Source organism: Bufo bufo, chromosome 2, assembly GCF_905171765.1.
Source record: "Bufo bufo chromosome 2, aBufBuf1.1, whole genome shotgun sequence".
Taxonomy (NCBI): Eukaryota; Metazoa; Chordata; class Amphibia; order Anura; family Bufonidae; genus Bufo; species Bufo bufo.
The window spans coordinates 440,685,126-440,707,486 of NC_053390.1; the positions used below are offsets into that span (position 1 = coordinate 440,685,126).

The 22,361-nt window shown below is 42.1% G+C and overlaps 1 protein-coding gene across 2 annotated transcripts in view; it reads left to right on the forward strand.

Annotated features, from left to right (window-relative positions):
- BABAM1 (BRISC and BRCA1 A complex member 1) overlaps positions 1–21,185 on the forward strand; it is a 47,880-nt gene extending 26,695 nt beyond the window's left edge. For both annotated transcript variants that reach the window (XM_040417481.1, XM_040417482.1), the window contains exons 2-9: positions 8,372–8,711; positions 9,573–9,631; positions 9,731–9,851; positions 15,755–15,833; positions 17,522–17,546; positions 18,750–18,879; positions 18,988–19,068; positions 20,897–21,185. In XM_040417481.1, the coding sequence (XP_040273415.1) occupies positions 8,457–8,711; positions 9,573–9,631; positions 9,731–9,851; positions 15,755–15,833; positions 17,522–17,546; positions 18,750–18,879; positions 18,988–19,068; positions 20,897–21,100 (954 nt within the window). In that variant the 5' untranslated portion in view covers positions 8,372–8,456 and the 3' untranslated portion in view covers positions 21,101–21,185. The remainder of the gene's footprint in view (positions 1–8,371; positions 8,712–9,572; positions 9,632–9,730; positions 9,852–15,754; positions 15,834–17,521; positions 17,547–18,749; positions 18,880–18,987; positions 19,069–20,896) is intronic.
- The last annotated feature ends 1,176 nt before the right edge of the window (positions 21,186–22,361 follow it).

Consider the following 22,361-nt stretch of genomic DNA (forward strand, 5'->3'; position numbering starts at 1 on the left):
TCCATGGATGGCAGGCTTTTGAGTGTCCTTGCAAAGAAAGGTGGCTATATTGGTCACTGATTTGTTTTTGTTTTGTTTTTGAATGTCAGAAATGTATATTTGTGAATGTTGAGATGTTATATTGGTTTCACTGGTAAAAATAAATAATTGAAATGGGTATATATTTGTTTTTTGTTAAGTTGCCTAATAATTATGCACAGTTATAGTCACCTGCACACACAGATATCCCCCTAAAATAGCTAAAACTAAAAACTACTTCCAAAAATATTCAGCTTTGATATTGAGTTTTTTGGGTTCATTGAGAACATGGTTGTTCAATAATAAAATTAATCCTCAAAAATACAACTTGCCTAATAATTCTGCACTCCATGTATATGTGTGTGTGTGTGTGTGTGTGTGTGTGTGTGTGTGTGTGTGTATGTATGTATGTATGTGTGTGTATATATATATATATATATATATATATATATATATATATATATATATATAGCAAAAATATAAACGCAACACTTTCGGTTTTGCTCCCATTTTTGCATGAGCTGAACTCAAAGATTTGAAACATTTTCTACATACACAAAAGACCCATTACTCTCAAATATTGTTCACAAATCTGTCTAAATCTCTGTTAGTGAGCACTTCTCCTTGGCCGAGATAATCCTTCCCACCTCACAGGTGTGGCATATCAGGGTGCTGATTAGACAGCATGAATATTGCACAGGTGTGCCTTAGACTGCCCACAATAAAAGTCCACTCTGAAATGTGCAGTTTGATCACACAGCACAATGCTACAGATGTCGCAACGTTTGAGGGAGCGTTCAATTGGCATGCTGACTGTAGGAATGTCTATCAGAGCTGTTGCCCCTGTAATTTTCAGAGAATTTGGCAGTAGATCCAACCGGCCTCACAACCGCAGACCACGTGTAACCACACCAGTCTAGGACCTCCACATCCAGCATGTTCACCTCCATGATCATCTGAGACCAGCCACCCGGACAACTGCAGAAATAATCGGTTTGCATAACCAAAGAATTTCTGCACAAACTGTCAGAAACGTCTCAGGGAAGCTCATCTGCATAGTAACATAGTATATAAGGCTGAAAATAGACATTTGTCCATCCAGTTCGGCCTGTCATCCTGCAAGTTGATCCAGAGGAAGGCAAAAAAAAACTGAGGTAGAAGCCAATTTTCCCCACTTTAGGGGAATAAAAAAAATTCCTTCCTGACTCCAATCAGAATATCTCCCTGAATCAACGACCCCTCTCTAGTAGCTATAGCTGTAATATTATTACACTCCAGAAATACATCCAGGCCCCTCTTGAATTCCTTTATTGTACTCACCATCACCACCTCTTCAGGCAGAGAGTTCCATAGTCTCACTGCTCTTACCGTAAAGAATCCTCTTCTATGTTTGTGTACAAACCTTCTTTCCTCCAGTCGCAGAGGATGTCCCCTCGTCACAGTCACAGTCCTGGGGATAAATAGATGATGGGAGAGATCTCTGTACTGACCCCTGATATATTTATACATAGTAATTAAATCTCCCCTCAGTCGTCTTTTTTTCTAAAGTGAATAACCCTGATGTTGATAATATTTCAGGGTACTGTAGTTGCCCCTTTCCAGTTATTACTTTAGTTGCCCTCCTCTGGACCCTCTCCAGCTCTGCTATGTCTGCCTTGTTCACAGGAGCCCTGAACTGTACACAGTGTGGTCTGACTAATGATTTGGAAAATGGTAGGACTATGTTCTCATCACGGGCATCTATGCCCCTTTTGATGCAACTCATTATCTTATGCTTGTCGTCCTCCTCTGGGTCTGGACCTGACTGCAGTTCATTGTCGTAACCGACTTTAGTGGGCAAATGCTCACATTTGATTGCGTCTGGCATGTTGGAGAGGCGTTCTGTTGACGGATGAGTCCCGGTTTTCACTGGGGCTCATGGCAGATAGCGTGCGTGGTGAGTGGTTTGCTTACGTCAACGTTGTGGATCGAGTGAGCCATGGTGGCGGTGGGGTTATGGTACGGGCAGGCGTATGTTATGGACAACGAACACGGGTGCATTTTATTGATGGCATTTTGAATGCACAGAAATACCGTGACGAGATCTTGAGGCCCATTGTTGTGCCATTCATCCACGACCATCACCTCATGTTGCAGCATGATAATGCACGGCCCCATATTGCAAGGATCTGTACACAATTCCTGGAAGCTGAAAACATCCCAGTTCTTGCATGGCCCGCATACTCACCGGATATGTCACCCATTGAGCATGTTTCGGATGCTCTGGATCGGCGTATATGACAGTGTGTTCCAGTTCCTGCCAATATTCTGCAACTTCGCACAGCTATTGATGAGGAGTGGACCAATATTCCACCGGCCACAATCAAAAACCTGATTAACTCTATGCAACGGAGATGTGAGGCAAATGGTGCCCCCCCCCCCCCCCCCCCACCCCGTAAGGCAAAACTGTGCACATTTCAGAGTGTTCTTTTATTGTGGGAAGTCTAAGGCACACCTGTGAAATATTCATGCTGTCTAATCAGCACCTTGATATTGTGGGAAGTCTAAGGCCCCTTTCACACAGGCGAGTTTTCCGGTCGGGTGCAATGCGTGAGTTGAATGCATTGCACCCGCACTGAATCCGTACCCATTCATTTCTATGGGGCTGTGCACATGAGAAGTGATTTTCACGCATCACTTGTGCATTGCATGAAAATCGCAGCAAGCTCTATTTTGTGCGATTTTCACGTACATAGAAGTGAATGGGGCTGCATGAAAATCGCAAGCAAGTGCAGATGCGGTGCGATTTTTCACGCATGGTTGCTAGGAGACGATCGGGATGGGGACCCGATCTTTAATATTTTCCCTTATAACATGGTTATAAGGGAAAATAATGGCATTCTGAATACAGAATGCATAGTACAATAGGGCTAGAGGGGTTAAAAAAATAATAATTTAACTCGCCTTAATCCACTTGGTGATGGATCATGTGACGGACCACGTGATGAGCGTAGTGACATCAAAAGTCCTATTCCTCACAGAACAAGACAGAAGAGATGCAGGCTGTGCGAACCCCTCCAGCCCTATTGTACTATGCATTCTGTATTCAGAATGCTATTATTTTCCCTTATAAACATGTTATAAGGGAAAATAATAAAATCTACACAACCTTGAACCCAAACCTGAACTTCTGTGAAGAAGTTCGGGTCTGGGTACAACATTCAGTTTTTTATCACGCGCGTGCAAAACGCATTGCACCCGCGCGATAAAAACTGAACAACGGAACGCAATCAAAACTGACTGCAATTGGGTACCTACTCGCGCGGGTTTGCCGCAACGCATCTGGACCTTATCCGGACATGCTCGTGTGAAAGAGGCCTAAGGCACACCTGTGAAATATTCATGCTGTCTAATCGGCACCTTGATATGCCACACCTGTGAGGTGGGATGGATTATCTCGGCAAAGGAGAAGTGCTCACTAACACAGATTTAGACAGATTTGTGAACCATATTGGAGAGTAATGGGTCTTTTGTGTATGTAGAAAATGTTTCAGATCTTTGAGTTCAGCTCATGCAAAATGGGAGCAAAACCGAAAGTGTTGCGTTTATATTTTTGTACAGTGTATATCAAGCTGACAGCTCAGGGGACGTGTCTTTTCTGCTGCAGCTAAGGAGGCGTGTCCATGCTCTACCTATCACAGCTCAGGCGGTAGTTGAAGGCGGAAACTGCGAGCCGGACAAAAAAATAAGAAACAGGTGGCACTATACAGATAAATTTTATTGAATAAATGAGGTGCTGGTTTGAAGTAAACAGTAAAATATATTTTTGGTGGGACAACCGCCTTAACCGCTTGCCGCCACGCTAACGCCGAAAGGCGTCATTGCGGCGGCTCCCCCAGGCTACGCTAACGCCAATAGATGTCATCTCGCGTGAGCCGAGATTTCCTGTGAACGCGCGCACACAGGAACGGAAGGTAAGAGAGTTGATCTCCAGCCTGCCAGCGGCGATCGTTCGCTGGCAGGCTGGAGATGTGTTTTTTTTAACCCCTAACAGGTATATTAGACGCTGTTTTGATAACAGCGTCTAATATACCTGCTACCTGGTCCTCTGGTGGTCCCCTTTGTTTGGATCGACCACCAGAGGACACAGGTAGCTCAGTAAAGTAGCACCAAGCACCACTACACTACACTACACCCCCCCCCCCCCCCCCGTCACTTATTAACCCCTTATTAGCCCCTGATCACCCCATATAGACTCCCTGATCACCCCCCTGTCATTGATTACCCCCCTGTCATTGATTACCCCCCTGTAAAGCTCCATTCAGACGTCCGCATGATTTTTACGGATCCACTGATAGATGGATCGGATCCGCAAAACGCATCCGGACGTCTGAATGAAGCCTTACAGGGGCATGATCAATGACTGTGGTGATCACCCCCCTGTCATTGATTACCCCCCTGTAAAGCTCCATTCAGATGTCCGCATGATTTTTACGGATGCACTGATAGATGGATCGGATCCGCAAAACGCATCCGGACGTCTGAATGAAGCCTTACAGGGGCGTGATCAATGACTGTGGTGATCACCCCATATAGACTCCCTGATCACCCCCCTGTCATTGATTACACCCCTGTCATTGATCACCCCCCTGTAAAGCTCCATTCAGATGTCCGCATGATTTTTACGGATCCACTGATAGATGGATCGGATCCGCAAAACGCATCCGGACGTCTGAATGAAGCCTTACAGGGGCGTGATCAATGACTGTGGTGATCACCCCATATAGACTCCCTGATCACCCCCCTGTCATTGATTACCCCCCTGTAAAGCTCCATTCAGATGTCCGCATGATTTTTACGGATGCACTGATAGATGGATCGGATCCGCAAAACGCATCCGGACGTCTGAATGAAGCCTTACAGGGGCATGATCAATGACTGTGGTAATCACCCCATATAGACTCCCTGATCACCCCCCTGTCATTGATCACCCCCCTGTCATTGATCAACCCCCCTGTCATTGATCACCCCCCTGTCATTGATCACCCCTCTGTAATGCTCCATTCAGACATTTTTTTGGCCCAAGTTAGCGGAATTATTATTTTTTTCTTACAAAGTCTCATATTCCACTAACTTGTGTCAAAAAATAAAATCTCACATGAACTCACCATACCCCTCACGGAAACCAAATGCGTAAAAATTTTTAGACATTTATATTCCAGACTTCTTCTCACGCTTTAGGGCCCCTAGAATGCCAGGGCAGTATAAATACCCCACATGTGACCCCATTTCGGAAAGAAGACACCCCCAGGTATTCCGTGAGGGGCATATTGAGTCCATGAAAGATTGAAATTTTTGTCCCAAGTTAGCGGAACGGGAGACTTTGTGAGAAAAAAATTAAAAATATAAATTTCCGCTAACTTGTGCCAAAAAAAAAAAATTTCTATGAACTCGCCATGCCCCTCATTGAATACCTTGGGGTGTCTTCTTTCCAAAATGGGGTCACATGTGGGGTATTTATACTGCCCTGGCATTCTAGGGGCCCCAAAGCGTGAGAAGAAGTCTGGTATCCAAATGTCTAAAAATGCCCTCCTAAAAGGAATTTGGGCACCTTTGCGCATCTAGGCTGCAAAAAAGTGTCACACATCTGGTATCGCCGTACTCAGGAGAAGTTGGGGAATGTGTTTTGGGGTGTCATTTTACATATACCCATGCTGGGTGAGAGAAATATCTTGGTCAAATGCCAACTTTGTATAAAAAAATGGGAAAAGTTGTCTTTTGCCAAGATATTTCTCTCACCCAGCAAGGGTATATGTAAAATGACACCCCAAAACACATTCCCCAACTTCTCCTGAATACGGCGATACCACATGTGTGACACTTTTTTGCAGCCTAGGTGGGCAAAGGGGCCCATATTCCAAAGAGCACCTTTAGGATTTCACAGGTCATTTACCTACTTACCACACATTAGGGCCCCTGGAAAATGCCAGGGCAGTATAACTACCCCACAAGTGACCCCATTTTGGAAAGAAGACACCCCAAGGTATTCCGTGAGGGGCATGGCAAGTTCCTAGAATTTTTTATTTTTTGTCACAAGTTAGTGGAAAATGCTGTTTTTTTTTTTTTGGTTTTTTTTCATACAAAGTCTCATATTCCACTAACTTGTGACAAAAAATAAAAACTTCCATGAACTCACTATGCCCATCAGCGAATACCTTGGGGTCTCTTCTTTCCAAAATGGGGTCACTTGTGGGGTAGTTATACTGCCCTGGCATTCTAGGGGCCCAAATGTGTGGTAAGGAGTTTGAAATCAAATTCTGTAAAAAATGACCTGTGAAATCCGAAAGGTGCTCTTTGGAATATGGGCCCCTTTGCCCACCTAGGCTGCAGAAAAGTGTCACACATCTGGTGTTGCCGTACTCAGGAGAAGGTGGGGAATGTGTTTTGGGGTGTCATTTTACATATACCCATGCTGGGTGAGAGAAATATCTTGGCAAAAGACAACTTTTCCCATTTTTTTTTTTATACAAAGTTGGCATTTGACCAAGATATTTATCTTACCCAGCATGGGTATATGTAAAATGACACCCCAAAACACATTCCTCAACTTCTCCTGAGTACGGAGATACCAGATGTGTGACACTTTTTTGCAGCCTAGGTGGGCAAAGGGGCCCACATTCCAAAGAGCACCTTTCGGATTTCACTGGTCATTTTTTACAGAATTTGATTTCAAACTCCTTACCACACATTTGGGCCCCTAGAATGCCAGGGCAGTATAACTACCCCACAAGTGACCCCATTTTGGAAAGAAGAGACCCCAAGGTATTTCGTGATGGGCATAGTGAGTTCATAGAAGTTTTTATTTTTTGTCACAAGTTAGTGGAATATGAGACTTTGTAAGAAAAAAAAAAGAAAAAAAAAATCATCATTTTCCGCTAACTTGTGACAAAAAATAAAAAGTTCTATGAACTCACTATGCCCATCAGCGAATACCTTAGGGTGTGTACTTTCCGAAATGGGGTCATTTGTGGGGTGTTTGTACTGTCTGGCCATTGTAGAACCTCAGGAAACATGACAGGTGCTCAAAGTCAGAGCTGCTTCAAAAAGCGGAAATTCACATTTTTGTACCATAGTTTGTAAACGCTATAACTTTTACCCAAACCATTTTTTTTTTTATCAAAGACATGTAGAACTATAAATTTAGAGCAAAATTTCTATATGGATCTCGTTTTTTTTTGCAAAATTTTACAACTGAAAGTGAAAAATGTCATTTTTTTGCAAAAAAATCGTTAAATTTCGATTAATAACAAAAAAAGTAAAAATGTCAGCAGCAATGAAATACCACCAAATGAAAGCTCTATTAGTGAGAAGAAAAGGAGGTAAAATTCATTTGGGTGGTAAGTTGCATGACCGAGCAATAAACGGTGAAAGTAGTGTAGTGCCGATTTGTAAAAAAGGGCCTGGTCTTTAGGGGGTATAAACCTGTGGTCCTTAAGTGGTTAAGTCAGTTACCTGTAGGGGTGGGCGATATGGCCTAAAATATATATATATTGCGATATATTATTTTCTTTTTTATGTATAAAAAAAATACAAATTACAAAACTTTTCAATAAATTTTTAATATGTGTATTGTGTAACAGATCTTTTTCCAAACAATGTAAAGATGAAGTCTAAGTGTTAGTAAAACACAAATTTCATACATGTCCCCCAGAGCCAGTGCCATCATCATCATACATGTCCCCCAGGGGCCCAGTGCCAATGCCATCAGCCCCAAAGCATTTGCCATCATCATCATACATCTCCCTCAGAGCCAGTGCCATCATCATACATGTCCCCCAGTGCCATCAGCCCCATTGCATTAGCCATCATCAGACATGTCCCCCAGAGCCAGTGCCATCAGATCAGCCCCATGGCCATCCTTTGCAAATAGATTCCCCCCCCCCCCCCCCCCCCCCCAGAAGAATCGCTGTTATTATACTTACCTCTCCTGCAAGGTGCTCGGCAGCAGCTGGCTGATGGAGTCCGCAGGTGTCGCGTCGTCTTCCCAGCATGCATTGCAACCTGAAGCAACACAGGCAATCCCTAAAATTTCTTATGTTGAGTCCCAAACCTGGAATATTGTGCTGCTGAGGCATTAAACATGTGTATTGAAATAGCTAAATACAGACACAGAATATCAGGTCAGACGATTTTCTATATTTCCCATTGCCAAGCAACAAATATGGACCCAGGCCCCTGGGGTTGTCAAGATAATCGACAAAATCAGAGAACTCCTATCATAAAACATGTGATTCAGATGAAGATACATGAGGTAAGGTGTGCGTATATTTGGTAAATTACACAATGTTAGATCATACTTATCTTGCAATTATAGGGTCAGTATCCCATTTTCTTGACTTCGGTTATTGGTTCAACACCTGTCTGCAAAGCTGGATAACCCTGCAGAGGAGACATGTAACATGGATACCTCAGAACCTGCAGATGATGTCGAAAGAACACTGGAACAGAGGCCTCGTACACGGTCCAACCCTGAGGGTGCTGAAGACAGGGGAGTGCCACCACAGCCTATAGTAGGCAGCCGAAGTGAGGGAGAGGGCGAAGCGGCACAGGCAGAGGATGCTTCCCAACCAGTCACTGCGTCCCCAAGTTGTGTCCTTCCTCCTCCTGTGGAATTCCAAGTCAAAACTCCAAGAGTGAACTGCCCAGAAAAAGTGGTGTGTAATCCATCAGATAATGTTGTATTTAGAAAGCAATGGTGCTTAGGATAGAGAGTTGACAAGTGGTTTCTGTGAACTTAGCCCACGCAAGTAGACATGTGGCTTGTACTTGTTACTGCGACAAGTCATTTTTCCATCCCAGCTGCTGCAGAACATTTTTGTGAAGATAAAAGGATTCCCCATTGGTTAATTGTATGGAGCACCCTAACATTCTTCTCAAGAAGGTTCATTGGCTGCTGAGCAGTGCATTGTAAGGTATGGTAGGAACACAGAGCTATCTATCATGGCAAGCTTTCATTTAGGGCTCATGCATACGACCGGATAAAACACGGATACCAGTTGTGTGCATTCCACATTTTGTGGAATGGCCAGCCTCTAATAGAACAGTCCTATTCTTTTCCGTAATGTGGACAATAGGACATGTTCTATTTTCTTGTGGAACGGACATATGGAGTCATTTTCATATATTTTTTTGAAAATGCAGGAAAAAAATACATTCGTGTGCATGAGCCCTTATTGGAGGACCCCAAACTGGGGGGGTGCTGATTTGCTTTACTTTCACAAAGGAGAAGACTCAGTTCAGTTCCTGTTGTGTAGGCATACAGTGGCCTAGGTTTTCCATAGGTTTCACATTAAAACATGCACACATGTGAGATGTGTAGTTTTTTTTGTTTGTTTTTTTCGGGGGGGGGGGGGGGGGGGTTGTATATCAGCCCTAGTGGAAGCAAAAAGGACACATCAGATGAATGGAGGCCTATAGATGCATTTGATGTAAGCCTGAGGAGCAGTGTGAGGGTCATAGCATTTTGTCACGTTGTCCTGTAAGAAACTGGCTGTATTTCTTCTTATCTCATTTAGATCATTTGCCTGGATTTGTCAGAAGAAATGTCCTCTCAGAAACTGGAGTCATTCAATGGGTAGGTTTTCTATGAAGGGGTTTTCAGAACTCGTTTTTTTTTTGTTCTTTGATTGGACTTTGTACTGTATTCTTCTTTTTTTTTTTTTTTTTCTCCTAGAGCCAAAACCAATGCCCTCAATTCTTCACAAAAAATGATTGAGATGTTTGTCCGTACCAAGCACAAGATTGACAAGAGACATGAATTTGCACTTGTGGTTGCAAATAACGAAGCTATGTGGGTAGGTGAAAGCACATGAGGCTAATATTTTACGCGAGGGAACAGTTACGCAGCTGAATAATAGGCTTACAATATTAAAGGGAATATACAGTGGGATGCGAAAGTTTGGGCAACCTTGTTAATCGTCATGATTTTCCTGTATAAATCGTTGGTTGTTACGATAAAAAATGTCAGTTAAATATATCATATAGGAGACACACACAGTGATATTTGAGAAGTAAAATGAAGTTTATTGGATTTACAGAAAGTGTGCTATAATTGTTTAAACAAAATTAGGCAGGTGCATAAATTTGGGCACTGTTGTCATTTTATTGATTCCAAAACCTTTAGAACTAATTATTGGAACTCAAATTGGCTTGGTAAGCTCAGTGACCCCTGACCTACATACACAGGTGAATCCAAATATGAGAGTATTTAAGGGGGTCAATTGTAAGTTTCCCTCCTCTTTTTTAATTTTCTCTGAAGAGTAGCAACATGGGGGTCTCAAAACAACTCTCAAATGACCTGAAGACAAAGATTGTTCACCATCATGGTTTAGGGGAAGGGTACAGAAAGCTGTCTCAGTGATTTCAGCTGTCTGTTTCCACAGTTAGGAACATATTGAGGAAATAGAAGACCACAGGCTCAGTTCAAGTTAAGGCTCGAAGTGGCAGACCAAGAAAAATCTCGGATAGACAGAAGCGACGAATGGTGAGAACAGTCAGAGTCAACCCACAGACCAGCACCAAAGACCTACAACATCATCTTGCTGCAGATGGAGTCACTGTGCATCGTTCAACCATTCGGCGCACTTTACACAAAGAGATGCTGTATGCGAGAGTGATGCAGAGGAAACCTTTTCTCCGCCCACAGCACAAAAAGTGCCGCTTGAGGTGGGATAAAGCACATTTGGACAAGCCAGCTTCATTTTGGAATAAGGTGCTGTGGACTGATGAAACTAAAATTTAGTTATTTAGCCATAACAAGGGGCGTTATGCATGGAAGAAGAAGAACACAGCATTCCAAGAAAAACACCTGCTACCTACAGTAAAATATGGTGGTGGTTCCATCATGCTGTGGGGCTGTGTGGCCAGTGCAGGGACTGGGAATCTTGTCAAAGTTGAGGGACGCATGGATTCCACTCAGTATCAGCAGATTCTGGAGACCAATGTCCAGGAATCAGTGACAAAGCTGAAGCTGTGTCGGGGCTGGATCTTTCAACAAGACAACGACCCTGAACACTGCTCAAAATCCACTAAGGCATTTATGCAGAGGAACAAGTACAACGTTCTGGAATGGCCATCTCAGTCCCCAGACCTGAATATAATTGAAAATCTGTGGTGTGACTTAAAGAGAGCTGTGCATGCTCGGAAGCCATCAAACCTGAATGAACTAAAGATGTTTTGTAAGGAGGAATGGTCCAAAATACCTTCAACCAAAATCCAGACTCTCATTGGAACCTATAGGAAGCGTTTAGAGGCTGTAATTTCTGCAAAAGGAGGATCTACTAAATATTGATTTCATTTCTTTTTTGTGGTGCCCAAATTTATGCACCTGCCTAATTTTGTTTAAAGAATTATAGCACACTTTCTGTAAATCCAATAAACTTTATTTCACTTCTCAAATATCACTGTGTGTGTCTCCTATATGATATATTTAACTAACATTTTTTATCGTAACAACCAACGATTTATACAGGAAAATCATGATGATTAACAAGGTTGCCCAAACTTTCGCATCCCACTGTATCACCGAGATTTTACTTCTTAAAGCCAGGCAGTGAAACATATCGGCTTACATTTTCCTATGTAGGTGCACTGATACAATGTCATAAATTGCTTCAAAATCAAGTTTTGAGAAAATACTCTGCACCTTGCTCAATAAGGGGCCGGGGCGTAAGATGGAACGTTTTAGACCACAATTCTGGCATGTAATTCTGTCACAAATTAAGCCAAACCAATAGTTTGTGTAGAGTTACACAGAAGTTTAAAGCACTGCACCAAATTTATCATCCAATTTGGGCTACAGTGATAAATTTGGTGCAGGTCTAGACATTCTGTCTTAAAGTGTAACTGTCATTCTTTTTCTATTTTTTGTAATCTGTAGGGGCAGTGATACTGACCATTTTTGTAATATACTTTAATTACTAAAATCATACATTTTTATTAGAAAAATAGCTCTAAGTGGCCCATTTTGTGCCTTAGCTATGCTCCCTGTAATCTGTTTACTTAACTGTGGAGACACGCCCCACACTGACTGCTGCTGCCCTCATTGCCTCTTCCAACTGTCCCAGATCTGGGGAGACAGTCCTGGATTTTGGTGGCTGTCTAGATTTCAACTGTATCTGTGTCCTGAGGATGTAGATACAGTTGAATGCAATGGTGGAGCATTGAGCTCCCTGCTCCACCATTCACCGGCCATATCTCTCCCTAGCAGAAGGCACGATATGGGTAACACATCACGCCTGCTGAGCTGGTAGGAAGAGAACAGAGGCTGGGAATCATTCCTCGGCCAAGGAATCAGCCAATGCTCTCTTCTTCCCAGAACAGGTCTGATGACGTCACCACGTTGCACCTGCTGTCGGATCAGGATATTCTTCATTCACCGGGAGAATGAGGCAGGTGAGTAATTTATTTTTATATATCCACTTTGGGAGCATGAATTCTGTGTGAGGGCACTAAACGGGCATTCTATTATGAAGGGGGCAATAATAGGGCTTAACTACTGTGTGTGGGCACTTAGGGGGAATAACCTCAGTGTGGGGCACTAAAGAGACTGGGCAGGATTGGGGCGTGTGGCTTGGTGTCAATAAAATTTGCCACAACATGTGTAGCCCTCCTTGGGCTTTTCAAAAGTTGACCGGTATGGAAAAGGGCAAGATTTTGGGATTATTTATAATATAGGTCATAGCTATGCGAAATAGGCAAAACATCAGCAAATATGGTCAAAAAAAATGTTTAACATACTTCATTTAAACAATCATTTTCTGGTGATGCATTCCCTTTAAGAGATTACGGTACTTCTTTACCTTGATAAAGATGCACTAGTCCTACAAGGGGACTAGTGTGAGGATTGCTATATACTTCAGTCTAGATGATATACAGGTGGAGGACCTGTAAGCGCAAAATACAATGCAGTCTGAAAGCATTATGTTATAGGGCTGGAAAAGCCGAGTAGATCGATATATATTTGTGTGGGAAAATATTCAGTAAAACCTGTCATTTATGTTTATACCAGTTGTTGGTGTGTTAGTTTTTCGCAGGGCTGCAAAAAAAAAAAAAAAAAAAATCTGTACAGGGGAGAGGTGTCAACAGTGATTGAGAGCATTGTGTGTGTATACAGAGATAGCGGTCAGTCACTGGTTACTCCTCTCTCCTGTACCGATAGCTGTTTACAGGAGGTGGAAAAAGCTAAGATATAACTGTATAAATTACAGGTTTTACTGATTCTTTTCCCAAAATATATGTATCAATCTGCTCGGATTCTCCTGCTCTATAATATGGTGCTTTCCGATTGCATTGCATTGCATTGCATTGTGTGGTGACAGGTCTCAATGTTAGGCTTCTATTGCCCCAAGCTAAAAAAATAAAATTTGTGTGTAAAACTTCTTTGGATCCCCTTTTTTGAACCAACGTTATGTACGACTAGTAAAGAGGACTACTTCTTCTTATTTATTATAGTAATCCATTACTCATGACCTTCAAAAGCATAATAATACCCGTAGGAGTATTCTTAGTGTCACACACAAAATCCAAATTTACAGGGTCAGAAAAAAAGAAAAGTGTGTACATACAGTTGCAAGAAAAAGTATGTGAACCCTTTGGAATTATATGAATTTCTGCACAAATTGGTCATAAAATGTGATCTGATCTTCATCTAAGTCACAACAATAGACAATCACAGTCTGCTTAAACTGATAACACACAAAGAATTAAATGTTACCATGTTTTTATTGAACACACCATGTAAACATTCACAGTGCAGGTGGAAAAAGTATGTGAACCCCTAGACTAATGACATCTCCAAGAGCTAATTGGAGTGAGGTGTCAGCCAACTGGAGTCCAATCAATGAGATGAGATTGGAGGTGTTGGTTACAGCTGTCCTGCCCTATAAAAACACACACCAGTTCTGGGTTTTCTTTTCACAGGAAGCATTGCCTGATGTGAATGATGCCTTGCACAAAAGAGCTCTCAGAAGACCTACGATTAAGAATTTTTGCATAAAGCTGGAAAGGGTTATAAAAGTATCTCCAAAAGCATTGCTCTTCATCAGTCCACGGAAAGACAAATTGTCTATAAATGGAGAAAGTTCAGCACTGCTGCTACTCTCCCTAGGAGTGGCCGTCCTGTAAAGATGACTGCAAGAGCACAGCGCAGACTGCTCAATGAGGTGAAGAAGAATCCTAGAGTGTCAGCTAAAGACTTACAAAAGTCTCTGGCATATGCTAACATCCCTGTTAGCGAATCTACTATACGTAAAACACTAAACAAGAATGGATTTCATGGGAGGATACCACAGAGGAAGCCACTGCTGTCCAAAAAAAACATTGCTGCACGTTTACAGTTTGCACAAGAGCAGCTGGATGTTCCACAGCAGTACTGGCAAAATATTCTGTGGACAGATGAAACCAAAGTTGAGTTGTTTGGAAGAAACACACAACACTATGTGTGGAGAAAAAGAGGCACAGCACACCAACATCAAAACCTCATCCCAACTGTGAAGTATGGTGGTGGGGGAATCATGGTTTGGGGCTGCTTTGCTGCGTCAGGGCCTGGACAGATTGCTATCATCGAACGAAAAATGAATTCCCAAGTTTATCAAGAAATTTTGCAGGAGAACTTAAGGCCATCTGTCCACCAGCTGAAGTCAACAGAAGATGGGTGTTGCAACAGGACAGCGACCCAAAGCATAGACGTAAATCAACAACAGAATGGCTTAAACAGAAGAAAATACGCCTTCTGGAGTGGCCCAGTCAGAGTCCTGACCTCAACCCGATTGAGATGCTGTGGCATGACCTCAAGAAAGTGATTCACACCAGACATCCCAGGAATATTGCTGAACTGAAACAGTTCTGTAAAGAGGAATGGTCAAGAATTACTCCTGACCGTTGAGCACGTCTGATCTGCAACTACAGGAAACGTTTGGTTGAAGTTATTGCTGCCAAAGGAGGTTCAACCAGTTATTAAATCCAAGGGTTCACATACTTTTTCCACCTGCATTGTGAATGTTTACATGGAGTGTTCAATAAAAACATGTGAAAAGCAAACCCAGAACTGGTGTGTGTTTTTATAGGGCAGGGCAGCTCTAACCAACACCTCCAATCTTATCTCATTGATTGGACTCCAGTTGGCTTACACCTCACTCCAATTAGCTCTTGGAGATGTCATTAGTCTAGGGCAGGGCTGGCCAACCTGCGGCTCTCCAGCTGTTGCAAAACTACAACTCCCAGCATGCCCAGTCTGCCTACAGCTATTAGCCTACAGCAGGAAATGGTGGGAGTTGTAGTTTGACAACAGCTGGAGAGCCGCAGGTTGGCCAGCCCTGGTCTAGGGGTTCACATACTTTTTCCACCTGCACTGTGAATGTTTACATGGTGTGTTCAATAAAAACATGGTAACATTTAATTCTTTGTGTGTTATTAGTTTAAGCAGACTGTGATTGTCTATTGTTGTGACTTAGATGAAGATCAGATCACATTTTATGACCACTTTGTGCAGAAACCCATATCCTTCCAAAGGGTTCACATACTTTTTCTTGCAACTGTATGTAGATAGAGAGATAGATAGCGGTATATCTATGTAATTATATTCACTAACACTTGTGGTTGGTAAAAGATGTCCTGGTTGATTTTAGCATTGCTGACTTTGTTTATAATTACAATTTTTTTTGCTGCTAAGTGGTTTCTATACTTTAATATTTTCAAGCTCTCTGGATTTACTTCAGACCCCCGGGAAGTCTGTAGCTGCCTTTATGATCTGGAGACCAACGTCTGTGAATCATTCAGTATCCTTTACGTTTTTTATCTGTTGCCTAAAGGAGTTGTCCGACGGAAAAGGCAAATTTAATAAGGACCGGGAAAGTGTTTAAAATAAAGAAAAATGGCGCTCACCTACTCAACACCACTTTTTTCCAGTACAGGGGGTTGTGTCCCCAATCCTTCCAGTCACCTGTGGACCTGAAGTGTGATGTCCCATCTGTGGTCGCGTGGTGACCCATCATTGCTAAGGCCACTGAATGGCCAGTGAACACTTTCCAGCCCTTATAAAATTTTCTTTTAGGATCAGACATTTTTGTTATTTTTTATTTCCTGATGATTATACAGTGGAACATATTCCACACATCTACGGTAAATTTTCTATAAAACACACACATTGACACTGTCCGTTTCAGCAGAAGCCAATTAAAGTGGTTGTCTACGGACATACAAAAAAAGACTCACTTATTCGTGGTCTCCCTGCTGCTCCGTTCCCAGATGCTTCGTGTCCTCGCAACAGCTCGGGCTGTGACAAAGCATTCAACCCACTGTTACCGCTAAAGCCTGTGACTGACCATCATGGTCATGGGACCTTGCTGCTTTCTGGTCCTGCAGAGACCGGAGCAGCAGCAGGACTGCGGACAGATAAGTCTTTTTTTTTTTATGTTGAGAGGCACACGTCCGTAGCCTAGGGGTTGTTGGCTCCAAGGCCAGACAATCCAATGAACATATTAGTATGTTTTTTCAGTGGGGGAGAAACCCATACAAACATGGGAAGAATGTACAGACTCCATGCAGCTGCTGCCCTTAGTCTAAAAAAAAATGCAAATCTTGTATCCCACATATTTAGAATTCTTTTTCTAAGCAAAGTAGGTAAATGTTTCTGAAAACATGTCTTGTAATAGTTAAAAAGGACCTGTCACCACTCCTGACAGTAAATAAATGTATCCTATGTATACAACCTTTTATTATGATTAGAGATGAGCGAATTTCATATTTTGAAACTCGTTTGTTGGAAAAAGGTGAATTGCGTTATGGATTCTGTTACCATGGTCTGACGAAACGCATAACAGAATGCCTTTTAATGACAGGGGAGTCCTCTCCTGCATAACGGAAATGGAGCGGATTCGCTTTGCAGCCCATGGACTTCTATTTTGACGGAATAAATAACGGAATGCCTCTAAAGGCATTCCGTCATAGAATTGCGTTATGATCCGTGGTAACGGAATCCATAATGCAATTCATCTTTTACCAACAAATGAAGTGTGAACGAATTTCAAATTCGCTCATCTATAATTATGATTCTATATTGTACAGTGCATCTGTTATTCCTACTAAAAGTTTATCAGTGAATTGCCAATTTGGTGTTACCAGTTGGGTGTGTGTTCCTGCTCAGTCTGACAGTGTTCAGTCATTGTTGGCAGTGGCAGACTGCTGAGCAGGGACACACCCCTTTGACAAGGGGAGTAGTAATACTTATTTGGCAATTAGAACCCCATTACAGATTCCACTATGTTTGCTGAGAAAAAGTTTGTTGCGTGCAGCGCCGTTTTTCCAATAGAATGTTACAAGTTAACTGTAAGTCAAGAGGGTCTGTCAGTCGCCACTGGTGTCCCCTGTGTGATGGACTCTACAAAACATTGTGGCTCCTGTCAAAAACTGATCTGAACAGAGCTTGACTGCAGTTGTATCATGTTTCCTTAATTCGGTTGTACAGACCTTGAAGGCCTTTTTAACTTAATGTAAGTTATTAATATAACCCTCAAAGTTTAGATAACACTTATAAACACGTAATCGCTTTGAAGCAAGAATTGCTTAAAGGGATTGTCCAGCCTTTTTTAAGTGATTGCACCAACTTTTGGCATCGGAGCTACACAGAACAGCTGATCGGCAGTGGTACACTGCAGAATTACAGCACTTATCAATCACTTATTAGTAAATAAGTGTATGCCCATGAAAATATAGTTCTGGGACATTGTTTCTTAGAAATCTATTGTGCCTGTGGTGTGTCTGTTATTCCTCCTGGACATTCATGAAGAAAAAAAAATTGATAAAAAAACATTTGCATTCCTCTATCACACACACGGTCTGACACACCGTTGGGACACCTGGAGACGTTGCGGAATACTCCTGTGCGGAAAAACCGCAGCGTAGTACAGTACCAGCAATATGTATGAGATTAAACAAATCTCATGTATACTTTGCAGATTTTTTTCTGGGTCGAAATTGGCCTGCATTGCAGATTTAAAATTCCGCACCATGTCAATTATGTTTGCAGTTTTGTCTGCGGATTTCACTCTTCTCTAATGAAAGGTGAGATCTGCTGCAAAACCGCATCTAATCCACACCAAAAACCACTGGTAGAGAGTTTTTTCTTTGTGTGGTTTGGGTGCAGAAACGCACAGAAATCTGTACCGATCTTCTGCACGTTGACCTACACCCATTTGCAGGTAGCCTTTAAGGTGCTCATAAACCTTCAACAGCTGTCCGACAAACATTGTTCAGCCAACGGTTATCTCCTCTCCCCCATACACTGTTGGTTCAGAGGTCGTTGTATGTATTTTTAGTGGTAAGAAAGGAAAAACCTGCTGCCAGACATCTTTTGGTGGCAGATTTTCTCCCAGGATAACAAAAGAATTCTAAGTGCCCGATCCTTTCTCCTCCCCATCATCATCTGTCGAGGGACAGTTAGGAGGGCCATATACACATGTCTAATGTGCATGGGGTGGGGGGGGGTCTTAAGAGTGTGTAGTGGTAGTGTCAACTTTTTATAGTAAATGTATTTATTTGGCCAGAATAATAGGGGAGTACAAGAGTCTGGTAGGTAGTTTTGTTATAAAGTCTAATTTTAAAGGTTAGGCATATAATACTGCAGTCTGAAGTCCTAAGGGTGGAGGATTGGATCACTTATTTATGATGGTAATTCAGTCTACATTTTTATGCAGACAACACAGAACAGAATTTCCAGTTACAGATAATGTGCAGACTATTCCCCCGCCTTATGTAGTGAGGATAATCTTGATCTACAGCCGCCCAGCTTCACAGCCTTCACTCACACTGACAGAAGCCATGAAGGTAAAGATCTGTGCTCTATGTGAAAGCTCTTCCGTTTTCTGCTTGTGCGCCTCGTGTCTCAGGAATAAAGCCATACATTGCAATCATAATCTTGATTTTCTCTTACAGAAAATGCTGCAGTGCCCATATTTTTTCTTTGATGTTGTGTACATCCATAATGGGTGTGATGAGGAAGATATAAGCTGGAAAGTAAGTGTATTCTCCATCATCCAGATTGCTTTGATTTATGTATAACTGAATCTTTGCACAAATTAAAAGTGGGATTTTTAAAACCTAAGTGATTGTAAGGCCTTGTGTGGCCGTATTACGGCTCCAATTAAACTCCCAAGTTGTAGGGGTCGGAGTGGGGCTCCTATACGATTTTCATACAGAGGGTTTTCTTCTATCAGATTCTGTGTTAAGATAAAAAAGGAAATGTGGCATGCTTCTGTTGATGCTTGTTTACCATGGTTCTCTGCCCTAAAAGCACCACTTCTATCGGGCAATAACCCTGTATTATGGCAGCACCATACAGCGTATGAGGGCATGCCTTGGCTCTGTAGTTTTACAGTAACCTGGCTTTTAATTTAACTACTTTGTAGGTGTACTCTTTAAGACCATGATTATCCTATAGTTGTCATTTATCAGTTTCTATAGGAGATGACCCTCCACTCCCCTCTGATTGTGCCGATTAGGGAGGCTCCTTGGTGCATATGGGGCTGTCCACAGACCTTTTACAGTGTCCATGTTACCTCTGCCCACATCATAAAGCACCTACAATAGGCGTGTGAGCATCAGAATAGGACCATGGCGCAATGGAAGACCTGTCTGATAAACCACATTTTCTTTTACATCCTTTGGATGGCCGGATGTGTGTAGGATATGTCATAGGAAGAATGCAAGCCAAAAGAGGCCATGTGATGCTGGGAAAGCTTGGATCCTGACATGTAGATTGGGGCTACACTGAGACATGTGTGGCACAACAGCAAGTGTGCAGCTTGATGTCTACTATTATAGAACTGTGATTTGGCTGTAAAAACATGGCAAAGTCACACATGTAGCCAAAAATCCAGCAGTGTTGGTTTCTCTGTGATTGCTGCTTTGTAGTTGCAGCATGTTGCATATTGACCTCATTTACCCATTTGGCACTTACCACCTACCTAAACATTGTTGCAGACCAAGTACACTCCATGATGGTAATGGTATCTTTTAGCAGGATAATGCTCCCTGCCACACACACAAAGGGCCAGATTTATCATTAGCTCAGGTCAGAATAATGGAGTGAAAAAGTCCCAAAAAAAGTCCCAAACGCTAAAACTGCGCACAAATTTGCGACTTTTTTCTGCTCTGCACTATGCTCGCCAGTTTTCTGAAAGTGGGCGTGTTTTCTTATGTAAATGAATCTCTAGACAGATTTACTATTGGGACTATTTAAAAAGTCGCAAAAAAGTCGCAATTTCACTCCAGTGAGGACCATGCTTATCTTATGAGACTTTTTAATAGAACGTGCGACTTTTTCATAAAAACGTGCGACTTTTTCATAAAAACTTGCGACTTTTTCGTAAAGCTGCTTACTGACGGATAAACTGCTACCGTCAAACCACATTTATTACAGTCTTAAAGGGCCGATCATAAATCTGACTTGGCTAAAACTGACTTTAGCCATATGTTAAAGTGGAGTGAGCTGTCAGAGTAATGATAAATCTGGCCCAAAGTGTTCAGTAATAATTTTAGAAACCTGAGAAAGAGTTCCAAGTGTTGACTTGGTCTCAATCTCGCAACCTACAGGACTTAAAGGTTCTACTGGTAATGTTTTGCTGCCAGATACAACTGGACACTTTCAGAGGTCTTGTGGAGTCCATGAGTGAAAGTGGTCAGAACGGTTCTGGTGGCACGAGGTTGACCTACTGGTGTATACGGCGAAACATCAAGTGTGTTATTTTTCCAAACATTTTAAATTGGGAGTTCACAGTAGTGCTTCTAAATGGTATGTCTTCCCACTGTTAATTTACTGCATATATGAATGTCTCTTTGGCAGGATGTATTTGGCTTCTTCAGCAGTTTGGATACTAAAGGCACAAGTTACAAATATGAGGTGTCGATAACAGGACCCGCTCTGGAGCTTCACAATTGTATGGCAAGACTGCTCGCTCACCCTCTTCAGCGCCCATTTCAGAGTCATGCCTCTTACAGTCTTCTAGAGGAAGAGGAGGAGAGTGCAGAGTGTGAAGTCACTGTCTAAAACAAACGGATTTGAATCACAAGTTATCATTTTAGTGTAATTAATAAAGTAACCCTTTTTTTTATCATGGTGCATCAGCCTTGAATAGGGTTATGTGTTTATTCTGCAAACTTTATCAGTTCAAGGAGTTAAACATATCAATGCATTTTGCAGTTGGCAGAAATAATGACTTGCTTGAAAGATACACACCTATCTGAAATGGCGCGGCTGTCTGTTTGTGAGTTCCCAGCGTGCATGTCCATGTGTTGTATTTGAACCAGTTGTCCAAGGCACCAGACTCAAATTCACCCTGAAATTATAGCTCTATTCCCAAAGGCACCGAAACATAATATAAGCAATACTTGGACCATTCAAGACCTCTGGTAAGACATATATTAACACACAAACATCAAGTTTATAAACGGATATCAGTACCATTAGACTCCACCCACAGGTGCTCACATTAAAATTATATAATAAAACTATGTACATTGATTTTAAAAAGGTTTGCACACAACAAATGTTTATCCCCTATATACAATATAGGGGATACAGGTAAGTGTATGATCGGTGGGGGTCTGAGCACTAGGTTCCCTAGCATTCATAAGAGCAAGGCTCCCCTATTCCCTGTGTGAATGGAAAATTGGTGAACATGCATGACCAAGACTCCTTTTACTTCTATGTGACTGCCAAGTAATGCACTCTGCTATATCCAGCAGTCCCATAGAGGTGAGTGCATGGGGGTAATGCATTTGCACTACTGCTCTATTCACAGGGGGAACTAGAGACCTCTGTTTACATGATCGCTGGGGGGTCATTAATAGAACATATCAGCTTAAAAATATTATAGGATTTTTTTGTGTGTCCCTATTAAATATTACATAAGTCATAGGGTAGTGCAATGACTGAGCCTACTGGCTCCTGTGTCGTAAAGCTTTAGGCTACATTGCAGGCTGCCTTTTTCCTGATTAGGCAATTCACACAGCATCTTTAGAGTTGTCTGGAATTCATTTTCTCTATTCATATGAATGAAAACCTCAATGTCAGTCTCATAGAGAGACTGATTACCTGTCCACACTAAAGATACTGATGGCTTATAATACTATGATACAGTGGCTGGAAAGCTTAATTATTGCGCTACCCTATGCAATATTAGTATTCAAGCGGGGACAACAATATAAAATAAACAGAGTGCTTCTTTAACCACCTCAGCCCCCCTAGCTTAAACACCCTTAATGACCAGGCCACTTTTTACACTTCTGCACTACACTACTTTCACCAT